At 39.2% G+C, this 17881-nt stretch overlaps 1 protein-coding gene across 1 annotated transcript in view; it reads left to right on the top strand.

Moving 5' to 3' along the window:
* Positions 1-17881, top strand: part of POLR3G (RNA polymerase III subunit G) — a 28140-nt gene that overhangs the window by 624 nt on the left and 9635 nt on the right. The window contains exons 2-5 of the mRNA XM_080371349.1: positions 8373-8501; positions 10741-10870; positions 16052-16114; positions 16822-16872. Coding sequence (XP_080227475.1) covers positions 8382-8501; positions 10741-10870; positions 16052-16114; positions 16822-16872 — 364 coding nt within the window. The 5' untranslated portion in view covers positions 8373-8381. The remainder of the gene's footprint in view (positions 1-8372; positions 8502-10740; positions 10871-16051; positions 16115-16821; positions 16873-17881) is intronic.

Genomic DNA, 17881 nt, shown 5'->3' with positions numbered 1-17881 from the left:
GGCGCCCAGGTGCTCCCTTGGGCGTCCCGCCTGGCAGCCAGAACGTTAGCTGTCGTGTATGCCTCGACTTTTCCTTCAGGATCTCTCTGTTTGGCTGTCGCTGTCACTTTGTGGTGCCAGTAGAGATGAAGTTCCTAAGCCAGTTCGCTTGAAAAAACTCAAAAAGTTTCAGTAAAAAATGAACAGCTGAAATGCCACTAGTTTTAAAGCTTGTTACATCTCATCAGACTAATGCACTACTTCAAGACAATCTTACCAAGAAATAATTTTGAGGCAGCATTTTAAAAATAAAAACGTTTTAGCCACTATATTTAACGCAAGGAGTGTGGCTTTCCTGGCTAGCTGGACATCCCCCTTTCTTTTCGTTTTTCTTCTGTTGTTTCCCTTTTTTCTCACCTACATAATATAATTGCTCATGTTTGAGGCTTTACCGCATCTTTTATCTTTCTTCATTCTGCCAGGCTCACATCTTGTTTTTCAGCTTGCTTTCAAATGCATCTGCTATTTATTTTTCTTTTTTATTATTTATTTGTTTATTTCCAGTTAATTAAATGCTCAGGCTTAGCTTTTTCTTTGTTGTCTTCTTATAATGACTTATTTAGGTCTCAGCTTATTTTTAGACAGTTTTCTGTGCTGCTGAGTGTTGTGGAAATACGTAATGTGAGTTTGTTTTATCCAAGCAGAGCTTATTCCTGTTGAAAATAATGAGTAGGAAATACTTCCATCAACCTGTTTCTCCCTGGCATTTAATAAAAAGGCCATTGCTTCCATCAGGGAAAATCTTAACAGGTCTTATTCTTAAGTTTGCATTTCTTTGCTCCTAATACTAATCCTGTCCTGATTCCTTGTTATTTTAGACAAGTGTATGAGAAGCTGTAGCTATTGTGCTGTTTCTGATCTCACCTGTATTAGTACTGGGAATAGACATGATGATACAGGTAGAGCAGTCAAGTCTGGAACAGACAGGCTTTTCCCAAGCTGGGTACAAAACATAACCTTGCAATTGAATTAAAGAACGAAGTCAAGATTTCTTAGTGACTAAGTATCCTTTATTGGCAGTGCTGGATGCACGGGGGATCCTTCCGCCAAACGTGCATACCCGAAGTGACGATCCGTCTCACATTTATACAATAAAACAAATGAATATTCAATTAACACCTATACATATTCGTTACCTAAACCCGCTTACTCTCGCTTCATATGTTAATTAGATTATCAGTCCTTTGCCTGGAATGGGGTGGTCTTGCAGGTTTGCAGGTGATTCATGTCCTTGTGACTGACCATCTGATCTTCTCCAGCAAGGAGACTTAGCACTCCCTCTAGGTAACATTGGAATGTCTCTCATCCTTTTCTCATCCTTTTTATAAATAGCCCCTTTGTTAGAGGAAGAAGGGTAGGTGTCTCCTCAAAGCTGTGTGGCTATGTGACCAGACACCACACCCGTGACCAGTCACCATACCCACATTCCTGAGCAGACCTATACAATCACAATCGATGTCCATTGTCCCTATTTCACACTATTTCTCCATATTAATCCCCCCTTTTCTATCAAACTAAGTAAATTCTTTTACTTAAGCAGTCTTCCCGAATGATATAAAGCATCATACATAAGTGTTACCCTTTTAAACATTCTCCAAACCCACAAATATTTTCTGTCATTGCTGGTATATTGACTCCTAGGCAATGGGATTCTGGTCAATGATATGCCCTTTTCTTCATTCTCGGGCATATGTTTTACTCAGAGTCTACAAGATTCCTTGCACCAGAAATATATGTGCATTCTTATTCCATAAAGTTAAGTACAAATTTGGTAACCACCTGATTATAATTATGACCTGAAGAATCGTAGTCCTGTGGGTCTTGTTGGAGCGATGGCCCATGATTTCTCAGGAGCTTTCTTCACTCTTGAATAGTGGATCCAAGTGGCTTGCTCCCTAATCTTGATAGCAGTATGAGTTGCCAGCAACACTTGATACAGTCCATTCCATTTTTCCTCTAGGGGTTGTCCTGCTACCAGGTTTAGAGGAGTGGACTGGTTCATCTAACCCTCTGGCCCTTGTTCCCACTAAGAATCAAGAGCCAGGAGATTGGCATTTAAATTTTCATGCCCCTTTAATGTTGGGTCCAATTTGTGGCTGCGCATGCGTTTGTCAAATGATTCATTGAAGTTACTTTGCGTCAAACACACGGTTTTCAAAATAAATCCAAAGGGTTGGGTAATACATATAATAATAACCTACAAAAACAAAACCTAAAAACAACACTTATAGCTATACGTTTCACTTAAGTAATAATAAAAATCAATATTATTTAAATGAACTATAAACACTATAGTTTATCACATTCCCTTTTTTTTTTTTTTTGACATGCGTCACTATCATGGCTAGACTATAGGGATTTCGCATGCGCAGTCTTTCCAAATTTTTCCAACACATTCCGTGGGGCTTTAAAATTGCACATGCGCATGTTCAAAGGCATACACGGATCATTCCTGTGGTAAAAGATGGCCGCTGAGTGTCCAGATGAAGTCCCGGACCTATTTCCCGAGCTTACCACTCGGGTAAGTCTGTTAATGGTAACATTTATGGCACTATGGTCAAACGACAGGTCCCTGCTTTCAATGTAATGTTTTCTCACCACCAGACCACCACGTCACCTGCCAGGGAAGAAGGGTCTAGAGTGCACATTTCCCCCTCTGAACATTCTGTAAGGTGAGTGTTCTCAAAACATTTAACCTATATGGTTCATTAGGAAGGGGATCAAAAAAATTTTTTTTCTTCCTGTTGTTGTTTAGGCAGAGAGTGCATTTTTCTGTTGTCACACATCAAGAACTTATGGCGGAGGTGGAAAAGTGTAAAAGGCGTTACCATATCCTCGTCTATGTGTTCCTGGCGGTTGTTTCTGCTGCTATTCTATTTTTATTCTTACTCAGCCTACATTGTTATCTGAATTGTTAAAGATCAATTGTTCCCAAATTCTTGTTGGCTATTAAATTGTTATTGTGTGTACATTTCGGCGTACTACTCGAATTTGTTTTACACCATCGGGTGAAACCATAGTAGCAAATTGCATGTTAGTTATAACATGTTGAATTAATCTTATAAAACATGGAACAGCACATGGCAAAAACAATAAGGTGGCTAATACACATAACAAATAAAATAGGATTCGTTTTACCCAGGGGCTCCTGAGAAGCCAGGAAAACAAGTCAATATTCCAGTCTTTCCAAGTTCAGACGTGAACATGGGCTAACTTCCCTATCTCTGATGTGATTTGTTTAACTACCTCACCATTGTCATCAATTTTCAAACAATTGGAAACATTTAATTTACCACAAACACTTCCTTCTTTGGCTAGCGGGTAATCGAGAATCATCCTGTGTTAATAAATTGCATTTCATATTTGAGTTGCTTGGTCTGTCAGATTGTAGATAGGTTCTTGAGCACCACTAATGAGTTTATTAGGATTCCAAGTTGCAGGTCCATAATACTGTATGATATGTTGGGGTGTCCATTCATTTAAAAAAATAGCGGTACCCCCCTTTTCTTGGGAGTCTGGAAAAATCAACTTGCCACTTGTTGCCCTGGCTAATTTTCAAACACATTTCACATTGCTGAAGTCACCTGTTTTATTACAGTATACAAGTTCCGCCCTATCAATTTCTGATTTAGACTTTTATATAAATTATCAGCTCCCCAATGCATCTTACACTTACAGTTTGGATTTTACCATCTGGTATTAAGGATAATTCCTCCTTTCCTACCTCCTCTGCTACTCGTATGGCCTCATGGTCGGCCAGGCGGTTTCCAGTTTCCAAATCAGTGCCTCAATGGGCCATCTTATGTTCTTCCTTCCTGGATGAACCTCTTATAAGAGAGGGGGCCATTCCTCACATCAAGGTCTGGTGTGGCATATGTTCCCACCGCTCAGTGCCTACTGGGTTGCAGCCAGCAGCAGAGCTCAAGATCCTTCTTGGTGGCAAACATAGAGGCCAAGCCAGTCTTGCCCTTGATTGTGGTAGGAGGCACCTGACCAACCTTATTCCTTGTACTTCGTTGTCAATGCAGAGTTTCATCTGCACATCCCATAACAAGTCACTGTCATGGTAAAACACACAGATTTACATTAGTAGAACTACTACAGAGTGTATTTTATTTCGGTTTTTCTGCCAACATTTCCCACAGCCTTGCTGACGAAGGGATATTGTTTTTCCTGAACTAGGCAGGCCTTCCCCTTATCATTTTTACTGTAACAGGTTAAAGATTTCTTTTACTTCAGGGAGGTCCTCTTTTCCACTTAAAGATTTTGGTGAATTTGGCATTCTTACTTGTTTTCTTAGTTTGTACTTTAAAGGTTTCAGGATGTTTTCCTGGTGGCCAGCAGCTCCCACAACTGTAACAAATTCTTTTCACTAAAGTTTAACACCAAATAAGTTGGTTTTGTATTCACTAAAAATTCCACCTCATTTTTCCTAGTCCCTAGTTCACCAGAACCCCTTGCTGGTTCTTTAGCTTAGGGCAATCTCGCTTCCAGTGTCCACTTTCCCTACAATATGCGCATTCACTTCTGCCTGATATTCCTCCTCTGTCTCTGCTTCATCTCCTCTACCGGTTTAGCACGACCCAGCTCTTCTTCTCTTACCTTCTGTACACCTCCCCTGTTCCTTCTATCAACTTTTCTACATCACGATTACCTTAGTAAAAATCAACTCAAACCTTTATCCAGTCCTATTCACAACCAACTTTCAAACATCTAAATTTCCCCATCAGAGATTCACCTTTACTCTCCTCAGACCCGCTGGCTGCCCTAAAGGGGCCGTCACCGGTCCTGTTGTACTGCAAATGCTGCAGCAATCGGGGTGACATTGTCAGGTCCTTCTGTTCAATTGTCAGCAACAGCAACCCCCTCCTCCTCACCATCAGAAGGATTGGAGCAGGAGATGCTCTTCCTACTCTGCAGGTTTCAAATGCCTGCCTCTGCAACAGCACTTCTGTTTCAACTCTTTCTTACCCTGAATGCAAAACTGCTACTTGTTGCTTTAAGTCTGTGTTCTTACATATCAGCCTTCGCAAGCAAACAGCAAACACCCTGCCATGCATCCAGCAGGACTCAGCCGCACCTTCGAGGGGGTACGGGGGTTTGTACAAACTCACCCCAATACTTTAACACTTTCACAGGGTCTTTGATTCTCCACACACACACCCACTTTAGATCTTGCATACAGTAGTACAAGTTTTTATCTTACAACGTGTTTCATTCTGGTTGCTCCACAGAAGGAACCACAACCTGAGCTCTCTTTTTTTTTTTTTTAACACAAATATTTCAAGATACATCTTTCTAGTTTAGGTCTCAGGTGTTTGGTTTTTTGTTTGGTTTTTCCCTATCCTTTTCTAGAGCCATAATCAAAGATCAGGTGGTGTTAATCCCACACTCCTTCTGTCACACAAACATTGTCAGCACACATTACTTCATCCCATTTTCCTCTTGCCTCAAGAATAACATTAACTGTAATAAAACATTATAATTGAGTGTCCCATTTAAGGGCCATGTCTCTCCGTCCCCCAATTTATACAGGGGCCATCACTGATTGCAGTACTTAACCAAAGTTCTCTTATTCACGCTTCCCGCAGGCTGCCCCCTCATTTCCTTCCAGTGACTTAAAACACATCCCAACAGACTCTTTCTTACTATTCCACCACTTCGTTATATCAATCGCTATCCCAGCCACAGACGATTCTAATTTCACTTACACCAGACCACTCTAATTTCACTTACAGCTCTCTTTCTTATCCCAAGGTGTCCAAACCTTACAGTTAGGGCATTCAATTTCTTGTCCCCACCATACATATAATAACTCTTTACACCATATACACTTTAAAACATATAGAGGTTCACATTCACCCCTTGGATGTTCAAAACAATAACCACATACCAACATTTACAATATACTTAATACAAAAATATTCTCACATTTCCAGCATAAATGAGTATAACAATTATTAATAACCTTATAATTATTATTTAAAAGGCCATTTTTCCACATTCCAGCTTATAAAGCGGCCACCATTGATTACAATATTTTATCAATATTTTCTTATTCACGTTCCCACCAGCAGATCCTCCAATATCCTTCCAATGACTTAAAACACATCCTAAAGGACTTTTCCTTGAAATCCCACCACTTTGTTTTCCTCCCATTTTCCACTTCACCCTAACAGAATACACTTAACACTTACAAAATGCAACGTGCAGGTACCTTTCTACAGCAGCATCAAAAACCCACTATTATTACCAAGAGTATAGCCAAAATCACAATAACAATAGTCAGAGTCAAATTCCACATCCAGTACGTCAGAAAACCGTAATAAGCAAGATTACCAAGAATATAGCCAAAATCACAATAATGAGAATCAAACTTACACACTCAATAAGTCAGAAAACCGTAATAAGCAAAATTACCAAGAATATAGCTGAAAACACAATAGTGATAATCAGAGTCAAATATCCACACCCAATAAGTCAGAAAACCGTCATAGGCAAGACCGTACCAAACGAGCCCTATAGGCGAACTTGCCAGCCTCCAAACGGCAATTGAATGCCAACCAAACCAAACGTATACTTAAGGTGCTAGCCACAAAAGTATCACCAACCTGCAGAAGTTTACTTTTGACTTACGAGCAGTTCCAAATGACCGGTCTACCAAACAAACCAACCAAAATAAAGAATACCATCACTTACAGCGATGGGGTCCTTGTCCGCCGCCGCAGTGATCCGTTGAGTCAAGGAGTCCCTCCGGGAAATCCCGGGGGTACCCTAGGGAGTCCTGTCCCCAGCGGGTCCTACAGCCCGGCAGAGAGGTGTCCCACCTGGGTCGCCAGATTGATTTAAAGAACAAAGTCAAAGTTTCTTAGTGACTAAGTATCCTTTATTGGCAGTGCTGGATGCACGGGGGATCCTTCCGCCTAACCTAACGTGCATACCCAAAGTGATGATCTGTCTCACATTTATACAATAAAACGAATATTCAATTAACACCTATACATATTCATTACCTAAACCCGCTTACTCTCGCTTCATATGTTAATTAGATTATCAGTCCTTTGCCTGGAATGGGGTGGTCTTGCAGGTTTGCAGGTGATTCATGTCCTTGTGACTGACCATCTGATCTTCTCCAGCAAGGAGACTTAGCACTCCCTCTAGGTAACATTGGAATGTCTCTCATCCTTTTCTCATCCTTTTTATAAATAGCCCCTTTGTTAGAGGAAGAAGGGTAGGTGTCTCCTCAAAGCTGTGTGGCTATGTGACCAGACACCACACCCGTGACCAGTCACCATACCCACATTCCTGAGCAGACCTATACAATCACAATCGATGTCCTTGTCCCTATTTCACACTATTTCTCCATATCACAATTAATGGTAAAGAGCTCATGGGATTTCTGGGCTGGAGCCTTGAGCTGATCTGTATATAGTCCTGGGGAGTGAGCAGTAGCACACTGCTTCAGCTGGGCTTCTCTTGGTCCCATTTTGCAGAGACATCTCTGAAAAAAATGTTTATCACATTTTGCTTTACTTGCCAACCCATAGCTCATACAATCCTAAGACAAAGATTGGTGTAACAGTGGAAGTGGTGAGATGTGCCTGTAAGTGTAGGTTGCAGGCTATTTTTCTGTGTCATTGGTGGAGTCTGTTAGTTGAAAACAACTTCCTTTTATAAGCAGTTAGCTTGCAGACATGCTGGAGTCCTCTGCTGCTTCTACATTAAACCTCTTTTCTTTCGGCTCCTTATGAGTACCCAACTAGTTACAAAGTTAAAGGACAAAAAAAATCTGAAAGAGGAAGAAGCCATGAGTGACATCCACAAGCTATTCTTTGGAAAAAAGTTCAGAACCTGCGAAATATATTCACAGAAAGTTCAGGGTCCTTGTACTTTTCTCTTTTTTTTGCTTTTTTTTCCTTGTTTTCCTTCCTTCCCCCCCTTTTTTTTTTCTTTCATTTTTTTCTTTTTTTAATTTTATTATTAATATTATTTTCCCCCTTACCTTGTTTCTCGTTCTTTTGCCCTGATTGAACTTGAGTTAGTACATCTAAGATTTAGAAAAAGAACATTTAAAATGCCTAGATTAGGAGGTGATTTCAGGCATGCAGAGATGGCTACCAGAAAAAAGGGAATGGAGTTGATTTTAGGGATGTACCAAATTTATAGTATGTTGAAGAACCTAAGATGGGCATTAAAAATGCCTTGCTATTTAAAATGATCTTTAGTTTTAAAATTCCTGTAATCTTTGTTAGGTATTAATTTTATAGGTAATATATACTTGCATTTGATACATGTAACAAAAGTAAAACTTTGAAAATCCCTGATATTTTCAGTAGCTCCAGATGGCTAGATCAGGTACAGGAAGAGGACGCACTGCATTCACCTTCAACATTGAGGCTATAGGCTTTGCTAAAGGTTCATCCTTACCTGACGTCGTGTGTAAGCCTCCACCACCATTTCCTGTAAGTACAGCAAGTATCTTAGAGCACACTCTCTGTGTTCAGGTAAAGTGTATTCACTCTTATATTTAGATAATGTAATGAAATACGTGAACAACCCTAACCACTTTAGGTCAGTTTTGCAGTATTTAATGTTTTTCTCATTATTTCTTCCCGTCCCTTTGCAACCTGTTGTATCCTATATTTATCTAGATGTCTTGCAAGATGTGTTTGTTAAAGTCCTCATCATGATCTGGTTTTCTGGACATTAACAGTAGCGGAAACACTACATATCTGAATTTGTTGGAAATGAAGTTACACTTCGATGCTGTGAATGGATTTCCTGATTTTAAAGATTACTGATGATGCAAACGTAAAAGATTATGGATGATTGTCTTCTACCTCGATTGCCAGCATGTAAAAATAATTTGAAAATGATTGGAAGATATTTTATGTAATTAAGGAAACTTAACTGAGATTTGGCATTTGGGTTTTATTTGAAAACTAAAGGGGAAGAAAGAGCATTTTCTGACTGAGTTTTAGCTATGCAAGTAAGGAGGCACATTTTTGAGGCAGAAAAGTAGTCTTACAATGTTGCAGTTTTATGTAAGAGAGCTTGCCAGTTATGTCAGGATTTGATCAAGGTGCATGAAATGTTTCTCAGTTTCACATGTTATGATACAGAACTTGGAAGTTTGTCATATAATTAGTGCTATGCTGAGATTTCTCTGGACAGTTATTTCACCCAGCATTTTGACTTCCTGAACCAGACATTATATATCCCCTTATTCCACCTTTACAATTAAGTTGTGTGATTTCATTGATACTAAGCCATCCATAACTGTTCTAATGTGAATGTTATAGTCTGCTCGATAGCACAAGGAAACCAAATTCTGTGTGAATTACAGCTTCTGCAGTTACAGTCAGCAGTGGATCAGCCGACCTTTAAGGTCATCAAGTCCAACCATTAACCCAGCACTGCCAAGTCTACCACTAAACCATGTCCCTAAGCACTGCATCTACGTGTCTTTAAAATTCCTCCAGGGATGGTGACTCTACCACTTCCCTGGGCAGCCTGTTCCAATGCTAATGTATACCGTTCCAATATCTAATGTGTACCATGGAGAAGGTAAAGATGCTTTTTTCCTTCTGTGAACAGAGTTTCAGAACCAAGTTAAACTTCTCAGGGTATATCTATTGGCATTCAAAATGATCAAAGTTAACCCAGTGGGTATCTAGGATCAGTAAGGGTTAGCTGTAGTGACTGGGCAGTGACCAAAAGTGTCTCACAGCTGTTGACTCACTTATAGTGAAATTATTTTAAGCAGTGAATTGTTGCTATTGGATATTTCTGATAGACATGTTCTAAGTTCTTACTAATTTCCTGTAAATACAATTAGAAACCCAGTTAAGGAGCATCAGCTTACCATCAGCAACATTAGTGATTATAAATATTGGCCAGCTAGCAAATACAGCTGGAAACAGTAAACTCTCCTCATGATCCAGCGCTGGGACTTGCGATAGCACTTTGTGCTTTGCAATCCACCATTCAGGTATGGGTTGTGCACCATCTGTCGTGTGAGAGAAACAACATCCATTCTGTAATTCTATCTCTGTTCTGTGTATTTTTACAACTGTTACTTTACAACTACTTACTTATCTTTCCCAATTTCAAGATTCATAGTTTAAAAAAAACCAAAAAAACAAAACCCACCCCAAAACCAAAAGCCAAAAAACAACCCCAAAATCCAAACCTTAACTATTCAGCTGACAGAAACTGAATTGTGTGAGTACCTATGTGCTACCTGGTTGTATGACAACACAACCTGTTTCTGTGACAGTAGTCATGGAAAGGTTGTCTGTTGCTCAGAGTAATTGTACTCGATGTAGTTAAAACACTATTCCAGAAGAGGTTAAAGCAGTGCTACTCTTAACCGAAGATAGAAGCAATGCTTTCTAACTGCTTTTGGCAATTAAGAGCTTAGCATGACTATGAATGACTATTTCACAGTTTTAATAGTGTTTTCTTTTTCTTGAGTTCTTGATACATTTTTGCAGAAAGATACAGCAAAGCCAAAAAAGCTAAAACTTTAGTTGCAAATGTAGTTATGCATGTCAGAATGCAATAAAGTATACTTGTGAAGTAGTGTCATGTATACTTGTGCTCTTCTGTGATTAGCTGTGTTTATTGTAACTTTTGTTAGTGTTCCTGTGTATTTGATGGATATTAAGACCTTACAAATAATAAACATAATTTGTACAGAGCACAGACAATAAGCCAGTGCCTCTGAAAACAGGAGAAGATGAAGATTACATGTTGGCCTTAAAACAAGATCTTAGAGGAACTATGAAAAAAATGCCTTATTTTTTGGCAGTAGAAGAGGACCATGAAGGTTTGTTTGTGTGCTTTTTATTTTTATCTTCAGTACTTATTATTCTGTGAAGGGTGATGTAGTGAAATGCATGTGTTGAAGATATATTTGTACTGATAATGAGCAATAAAAATCAGCAGCTTAAGATAATAGGGAATTTTTCTGCTTTTACACTTACTGAAGTTGTAGATCACACCTACCACTGCTGGAAAGCAAGTACTGTGTGAAAAAGAGAGATATCAGATGTATACAGTAGGAAACATTTAGACCAACTGTATGGCAGTCTTTTCAATTATATGCAAACCAATACAAGCGAAATAGGCATTTCTACATGTTAAAGTACCCTAAAAATTTTGCACTGGAGCCAAGGAATCTGTAGTAAATGCTAGTGTTGAAATTCAGCTTTTGATTGTGTAAAAACTTACTTAAAATAATCGATGTTGTATTAGCTGGACATTCTAAAAGATACTAATTTTTTTTTCCCCTAAGTCCATCCAGGCAAGATTGGTAAGTACTACTGACAATTCACTTGAAATACGAAGACTGAGATGAAGATAAGTGAATTACTGAGGTTTGCATCAGAAGCAGAGCTTGATTATAAGCCAAAGCTTGATCTTTTTCTGTTCTAAGAATGTCTTTGCTTATACGTAATTAAAAATTACCTGCTTTGTTATTTTTTTGGTAACAGTAAATGCTCTGTTATACTTGACATCCAGTCGTACATCATTAGACTGTTAAAATCCAAGCTTCCTGGTCATAAAACTGATCTTGTGGGAAAGAAGGGAAGGGGAGCAGGGTAGGAAGACTTTATTATCTGTTTACCATGTGCTGGGGGTATTGTAAATGTAGCAGTCACTGGCAATTATTACTGTGGGAAGTGCTTCTTTCAGTTTGTGATTTTTGTCTTCTTCTGTTATCCTCCTGAGTGCTCATTCTGAATGCTACAAATGGCAAGCACTGTTAATTTGTTACAGGAAAATAGGAGATGAAAGGTATTAGGAAATGCCAGTTGTGTCAGACCCTAGGCCCAGTCACTGCAATAGGCAGTCACTGAAATGCTTTATAAAATTTTTTAAGAAATCCAAAGTGGCCAAACACTAGATAATCTTTTTCATTGCTATCTTGTGCTGATTTTTAATAACGAGAGCTGACTTGAACTCCTAAAATGTGAGTTGTAATTTCCATCCTGAAACCATCAGAATATTTTCGGACTGAATATTCGTGATGTTGATACAATACAGGTACCAAGTCCAATCCCTTCTGAATTTTTGGTAATTTTTGTTCATGTAGTGGTGAATTCTCGAGTTTTTGAGACTGTGTGCATTTTTTTTTTTTTTATTAGGCTTTGAATATAGTGCTGATTAACACACATTACTGATTATCCACTTGTACTAAAGCACTGTTTAAAATGGAGTTGCACTCTCAGTGAGAACAGCGAACACGCTGCCAACCAGACATAGTGGCTCACAAAAGGCAGAATATTTCCTCAGACCTGCTGGAGCCGAGCAGTCACTGGGAGGCAGCAGGCATCTGTAGTGCAGCCCAAGCACAGCCCAGGGTGGACCCTGATGGTGAGGCTACGTAAAACCTCGGTTAAGAGGCAAGAACAGATCCAATCTTTATTTCTAGATCTCTTTATGACAGAAGGATTCCAAGTTACTCTTCTATCACATCTCCCCTTCCATCTTCTGAGTAAACAGTTTCAGTCTCTTTGGATTTGCATCTCACTCGAGGCTTGTCATGCTCTTGATCTTTGTCAGGCTTGAAGTTCGCCGTTTCCTTTTGAGGCACAAAAAGGGGAACGTCTATGCCTGAGAGCCAGTCAGGGTTATTTCCAAGGAACCAGGCACTTGATGAGAACATACTCTCTCTCTTTTCCATCTTTGCCTCGTGTGATCGTTCTTACTGTTCACCTCAGAATCATCTTTGTTTTGAATAATGGGCCATATATGATTTTTTTAAAGAACGGTGTGCTCATGTTTATCTGAGGAGACCCTTATTGTTAGGTGACATAGACAGTGTGCTAATTGTCCAGCCACAGGATATGTTAATACTGTTAACTTGAAGAAGCACTAAATCCTTGAATGGGAGTGTGTGAATTGTCCAGGCGCAAGACACGTTAATGTTGTTAACTCGAAGATATACTAGGTCCTTGTTTGGGAATGTGCTAATTGTCCAGGTGCGAGATATGTTAATGAGTTCCCGGAAAGTTAATGAATAGACATGAGTGACTTGTATAAAGAGCGGGCTGAAAGGTCCCCTCGGTGTGCATGACTTTGGTGGAGCAATCCCCCATGCACCCAGCGCTGCCGAATAAAGATAACCTCCGCTCACTCCAATATTGGTGACTGATTCTTTAAATCAGTTTCTACAGCCTTCTTTACGAGATGGAGTGATCTCTCTCTGTTGATGAGTGTGCTCCTTAGTAGAACTGCCAGCTTTGAAGCCTGTTTTTCTACAAAAACTGGCAGTCACAGGGAAGGCAGGTAGACAGCCACTTGACAGACTCAAATAATGCTTCAAATGTTATCATCATCTCCCCAGGGGTAAGTTAAGGTAACATTTTACTGATCCTTTAGTTGTACAAAAATGCCTCATATGAGGGCTAGGGTATTATTACATCAGCAGTGGTCTGCAGCTTAAAAAGCTTGCTTTTATTTCAGTCACAGTATGCAGTTGTCTCTGGGACTGCATTATGTGGCAGAAGTGGCCTAGCTTTAAGAAAAATGCTTACTTCCCCCAGGGTAGATTATTTTTAACTGATCTTTTCTGTTCTTTGTTTCACAGCCCTTTACTCCCCTGCATTTCACCAAAACGTCTGATAGAACTAAGAGAGAGGCAGGAGGGGGGTGGTGGGCAGGAACTTCTTAAATTGGCTTTGCTACAAGAGCAAATGGATTGTTTTAAACCTGCAACACAACATCTGTGAGCCAAATGGTCCTTTGAAGTGTGAGAAGGGAAACATTTTAATTAGTTAGGACATAGCTATCTATCTTTCATTATTTAGGTAGTAAATGAAAGCCATGTCTAAGACTACTTGGTGATTTTCATGTGTTACTGTGCCATACACAACAGATTTTCATCATGCATTTCAATGTGCACTTAGAGTGAGTAGCAGGCGTACTCTATAGTAAGTCCTCTATGTTCCTCACTTCATAAACTATGAATAATTCATATTTTCCCTGTAGGTATATCTGCTATGACTGGGCAGCTATCACCTTGGCAGTGGTTTGGAATTAATTCATTAGCTGTGAGTGGCAAGAGTCAGTCAGATGTATTTTTTTACTGATGGCATCAGCAATTGTTTCTTTACTAGAGGACCTCGAGCTGAAATCAAAACTACTAGTTTCTTTCCCACTCTGTGCTGACAGTTTCCTACAGCATCTGCGAAGGCCACCTACATTAAACGCTCCTTGAGACACTCATTTTAAGTGCAAGCTCTTTGTTGCACAGTTTTAACTTGGTCTGCTTGCCCTTGTCATAACTAAATTTCAGCTTCATTCCTGATGTCTTCCTTATCCCTTCCTTTTCTGTGGTGAGTATGTGTATTGGGTCTGGCTGATCCCCTCAGCAGCCCTCCTGGTGTTGTGCATTGTATTGGTTCTTAGGTGGTGAGAACACACCAGCGTTTTGGCTGCTGCTGAGCAGCGCTCACGCAGCACCCAGGCTGACTCTCCAACTTTCCCCCACGCCTCACCAGTAGGCTGAGAGTGTAAATGGTCTTGGGGGCAGGAGGGGGGGGTGGGGTGGGCACAGCCAGGACAGCTGACCTGAACTGACCAAAGGGATATTCCATACCATATGACATCTGCTTAGATACAAAAGCTAAGAGAAAGAAGGAGGAAGGGGGATATTTGTTATTCATGACATTTGTCTTCTGGAGCAACCACTACATGTACTGAAGCCCTGCTTCCCGGGAAGTGGCAGAATGTCGCCAGGTGATGGGGAGTAGAGAATAACATCTTTTGTTTTCTTTTGCTTCTGCAGCGTGCCTTTTGCTATTGCTTCATTAAACTGCCTTTATCTTAACACACAAAGTTGGCTCTTTTCATCTTATTTTCACCCCCACCCCATTCAGCTGAGGAGGAGAGTGATAGAGCAGCTTGGTGGGCACCTGGCATCCAATCAAGGTCAATCCAACACAATACGTTAGAAGTCTTTGACTAAAGGTCACAATCTGCCTTCATTACCATTTTTTGTGCAATACCCATAAAAATTATCCCTGTTTGGGTAGTGAGTTATTACTGCGGTCAGAATCAGTAATTTTGCATGAAGTGGATTTTGCAGTTGGACATGGTAATTTCATAAGAAAAAATGAGACTGATTTAAAAATACTTCAGTTTTGACATTGCTTTTGTCAATAGAGATTGTACAAGAAAGTTCTTTGCAGTATAAATGAAAGTACTTACACTCTATAACTACTGTATTATTTACTGTGCATTTCTCAGTTTAGTTCCTGTGCCTGGAAAGAGGTTAAATGGACTAAAATGTGTTGCTGCTGTTTAGGACACATCTCTGTTACACTGCAAAGGTTTGCCATTGCAGAAGTACTTAAAAGAGTGGGAGTTGATCAGTCTGAGACATGGCCTTCTGGGTCCTGGGGGTTCTGGGCACTCTGTATGGTCAGTGCAGTGGTGATAAATGTCACTGGATGGTTTTGTAGCAAAGGTTTGATTGTGAAGCTCTTAGGGAGCAGAAGCGTTAGCATTCATTTGATGTTTCGACCTAGTTTCCCTGACTATATCTGCATTTTATGTTTTCATGCTTTCCAAAGGTATTATAATAATTAGAATAATTATTATAATAAAAAGAAATAATAAAAAGTAGTAATTTTTGAGGGTCTTTTTGTTGGTTTGTTTTTTGGGGTTTTTTTGGGGTGTGTATGGAGGGCAAGTGTTTTGATTCAAAGGATGTACCCTGAAAATGCAAGGCAATAATCAGGGGGTTTGTGTTTTGGGCAGGGGATATAAAATCCAGGTCTTGCAAGTATTTAGCAAACTATTAGTCCTGGGAATTATTATAAGAACTACTCAAAGTGGTGCCATTAAACTGTCTAAGTGTTTGACAACAGCCCAAGAAAGTGTTCAATGCAGGATTAGAAAAATGCACTGTATGTTTAGTTACAAGAAAATTCCAAGGACAGTGTCTAGGTTGCCTTTTTAATTAATTGAATTCAATAACTCTTTGTGTCCTTCTCTACAGTAATTGAGAGGTACAGTAAAAGGTACCAGAACAGTGAAAAGGAGCATGCAGCATGGACCCCAGGTAATATCTGACATTAGCAAAGGGTAATTCTTTGTTAACCTGGGAAATATTCTGCTCTTCTACATTTGATTCATTATTTTTCAAGCAATACAAAAGTATGCAAATCATTACAAAGTCATGTATTCCTAGTTGAGGGTCATGCCCTTTGCATGTTTTCAGATCAAGGCAAAGTGTTGTTTTGTCCAAAAAGAATTCTGATTTTATTTATTTACTCGGTTGAAACAACTGATCTGCAGCAAAAATTCAAGCTTTAGCTCTCACTTTAGCTTTCCTTCTTCCTTGCTCGCCATGCAAATAACAGTTTTGAACAGGGATCAAACAGCGAATTACCAAAAATAACTCAACCTGATGTCTTAGTCACAGGTAGATGGGTTTTATAACATTACACTTCCACAACCGTATCTGTGTATCTCACTACGGCAAACTTAAATTACAGAATGTAATTTTATGTAGGCCCCTGGTAAGGCTGAACTTTATCACTTCAGGGCAGATGCAAGTTGTCAGGAAGTGGGTGGAATGCCAGTCCCCACTCTGGTTTCTCAGTTTAAAGTACAGCTAGAATTCCATAAAACTGTTGTGTGCAAAAACTTTACATGCATATAAATAGGATCAAGCTCAACAGGGGCCCCTACCTTTCCTTGGTGGATAACAGGAGGATTACTGCTGTAAATCATCATTCATATATATTAAAGCTATTTTCTGTACAGATTGGAGAAGACTCCCAAGAGAGCTGAAGCCAAAGAAGAAGACCAAAAAAGGTATATTATTTTTAAGAACTATTTTTAAGAACCACTTATTACACACTAGTCGAGTGATAGAAGACATACTGGAGCTGGCTAGGGAAAAAAATATGTTAGAAATATTATTTCATCCAAATAATCAGGGTTTTGGGGAGATTTTCTCTAAATAATTTACTAGTCTGCCTGTCTTGTGGTTTTTACTTTGCTTCTGTATGATGCTTTAACTTCCTGGAATAGATTTATCTTCCTTTCTTGCTTTTCATATTGATGTACCATATTAATATGAGATATGTAATAGTGAAAGATTAAAAAAAGACAGAACTTTTTGTTTTGAAAGTTATCTTTAGTTAACACTCACCCATCTTCTATCAATTAGTAGCTGGCTGTTCAGATTTCCTTTATCTTTTGGATTTCTCAGTTATCTTGTTTATGATTTGGTTGACTTTGGCATTTTTTAAGCCTTTTATATGTGATTTAATGTAGGTTATTTTCTATTTTCCCTCGTTTTACTTTTTTTGTTTATTTTCAGCTTTCTTCTGCAGGATTGTGAACCAAATCCTTCAACAGCAGTTGGAGCTGGTATTGGTTGTTCTTACAGGAAAAAACTTTCATTACACAGCATCATATGTGTATTTGTTTCTCAAAAGTGTTTTCTAGTCTGCATGACTGTTGTTTTAAGTTCTCTGTTGAAGTCTGTTGCTCTGTTGATGTGAAATAACACTTGGCCTCCTGTATCTGTCTGTTATATATAATTGTTTACTTTCTTGTTCTCTTTGTCCAAGTCCTTCATGTGTCATTTTTCAGTTCAAGGATAAAATAGAAAAAGAAAAGGGAATGTGCAGTAGTCATGGAGACTGGCTCAGCTGGAAGCTTTGTTACTTTTAAGGGCGTCATTGAGAGACATGGTACTAAAGGTAGACTGCAAAATTCAATTGTAAATTAAGTACTCATTTGCAAAATCTCTGAAGATGAAAACAGTACATATCTACTTTTTTTTTTTTTTTCTCTTCTATTTGAAAGAAGAGAC

The sequence above is a fragment of the Falco punctatus genome (genome assembly GCF_963210335.1).
Source record: "Falco punctatus genome assembly, chromosome: Z".
Taxonomy (NCBI): domain Eukaryota; kingdom Metazoa; phylum Chordata; class Aves; order Falconiformes; family Falconidae; genus Falco; species Falco punctatus.
The sequence above is the reverse complement of the archived record's forward strand: the minus strand, read 5'-3'. Positions and strand labels throughout refer to the sequence as shown.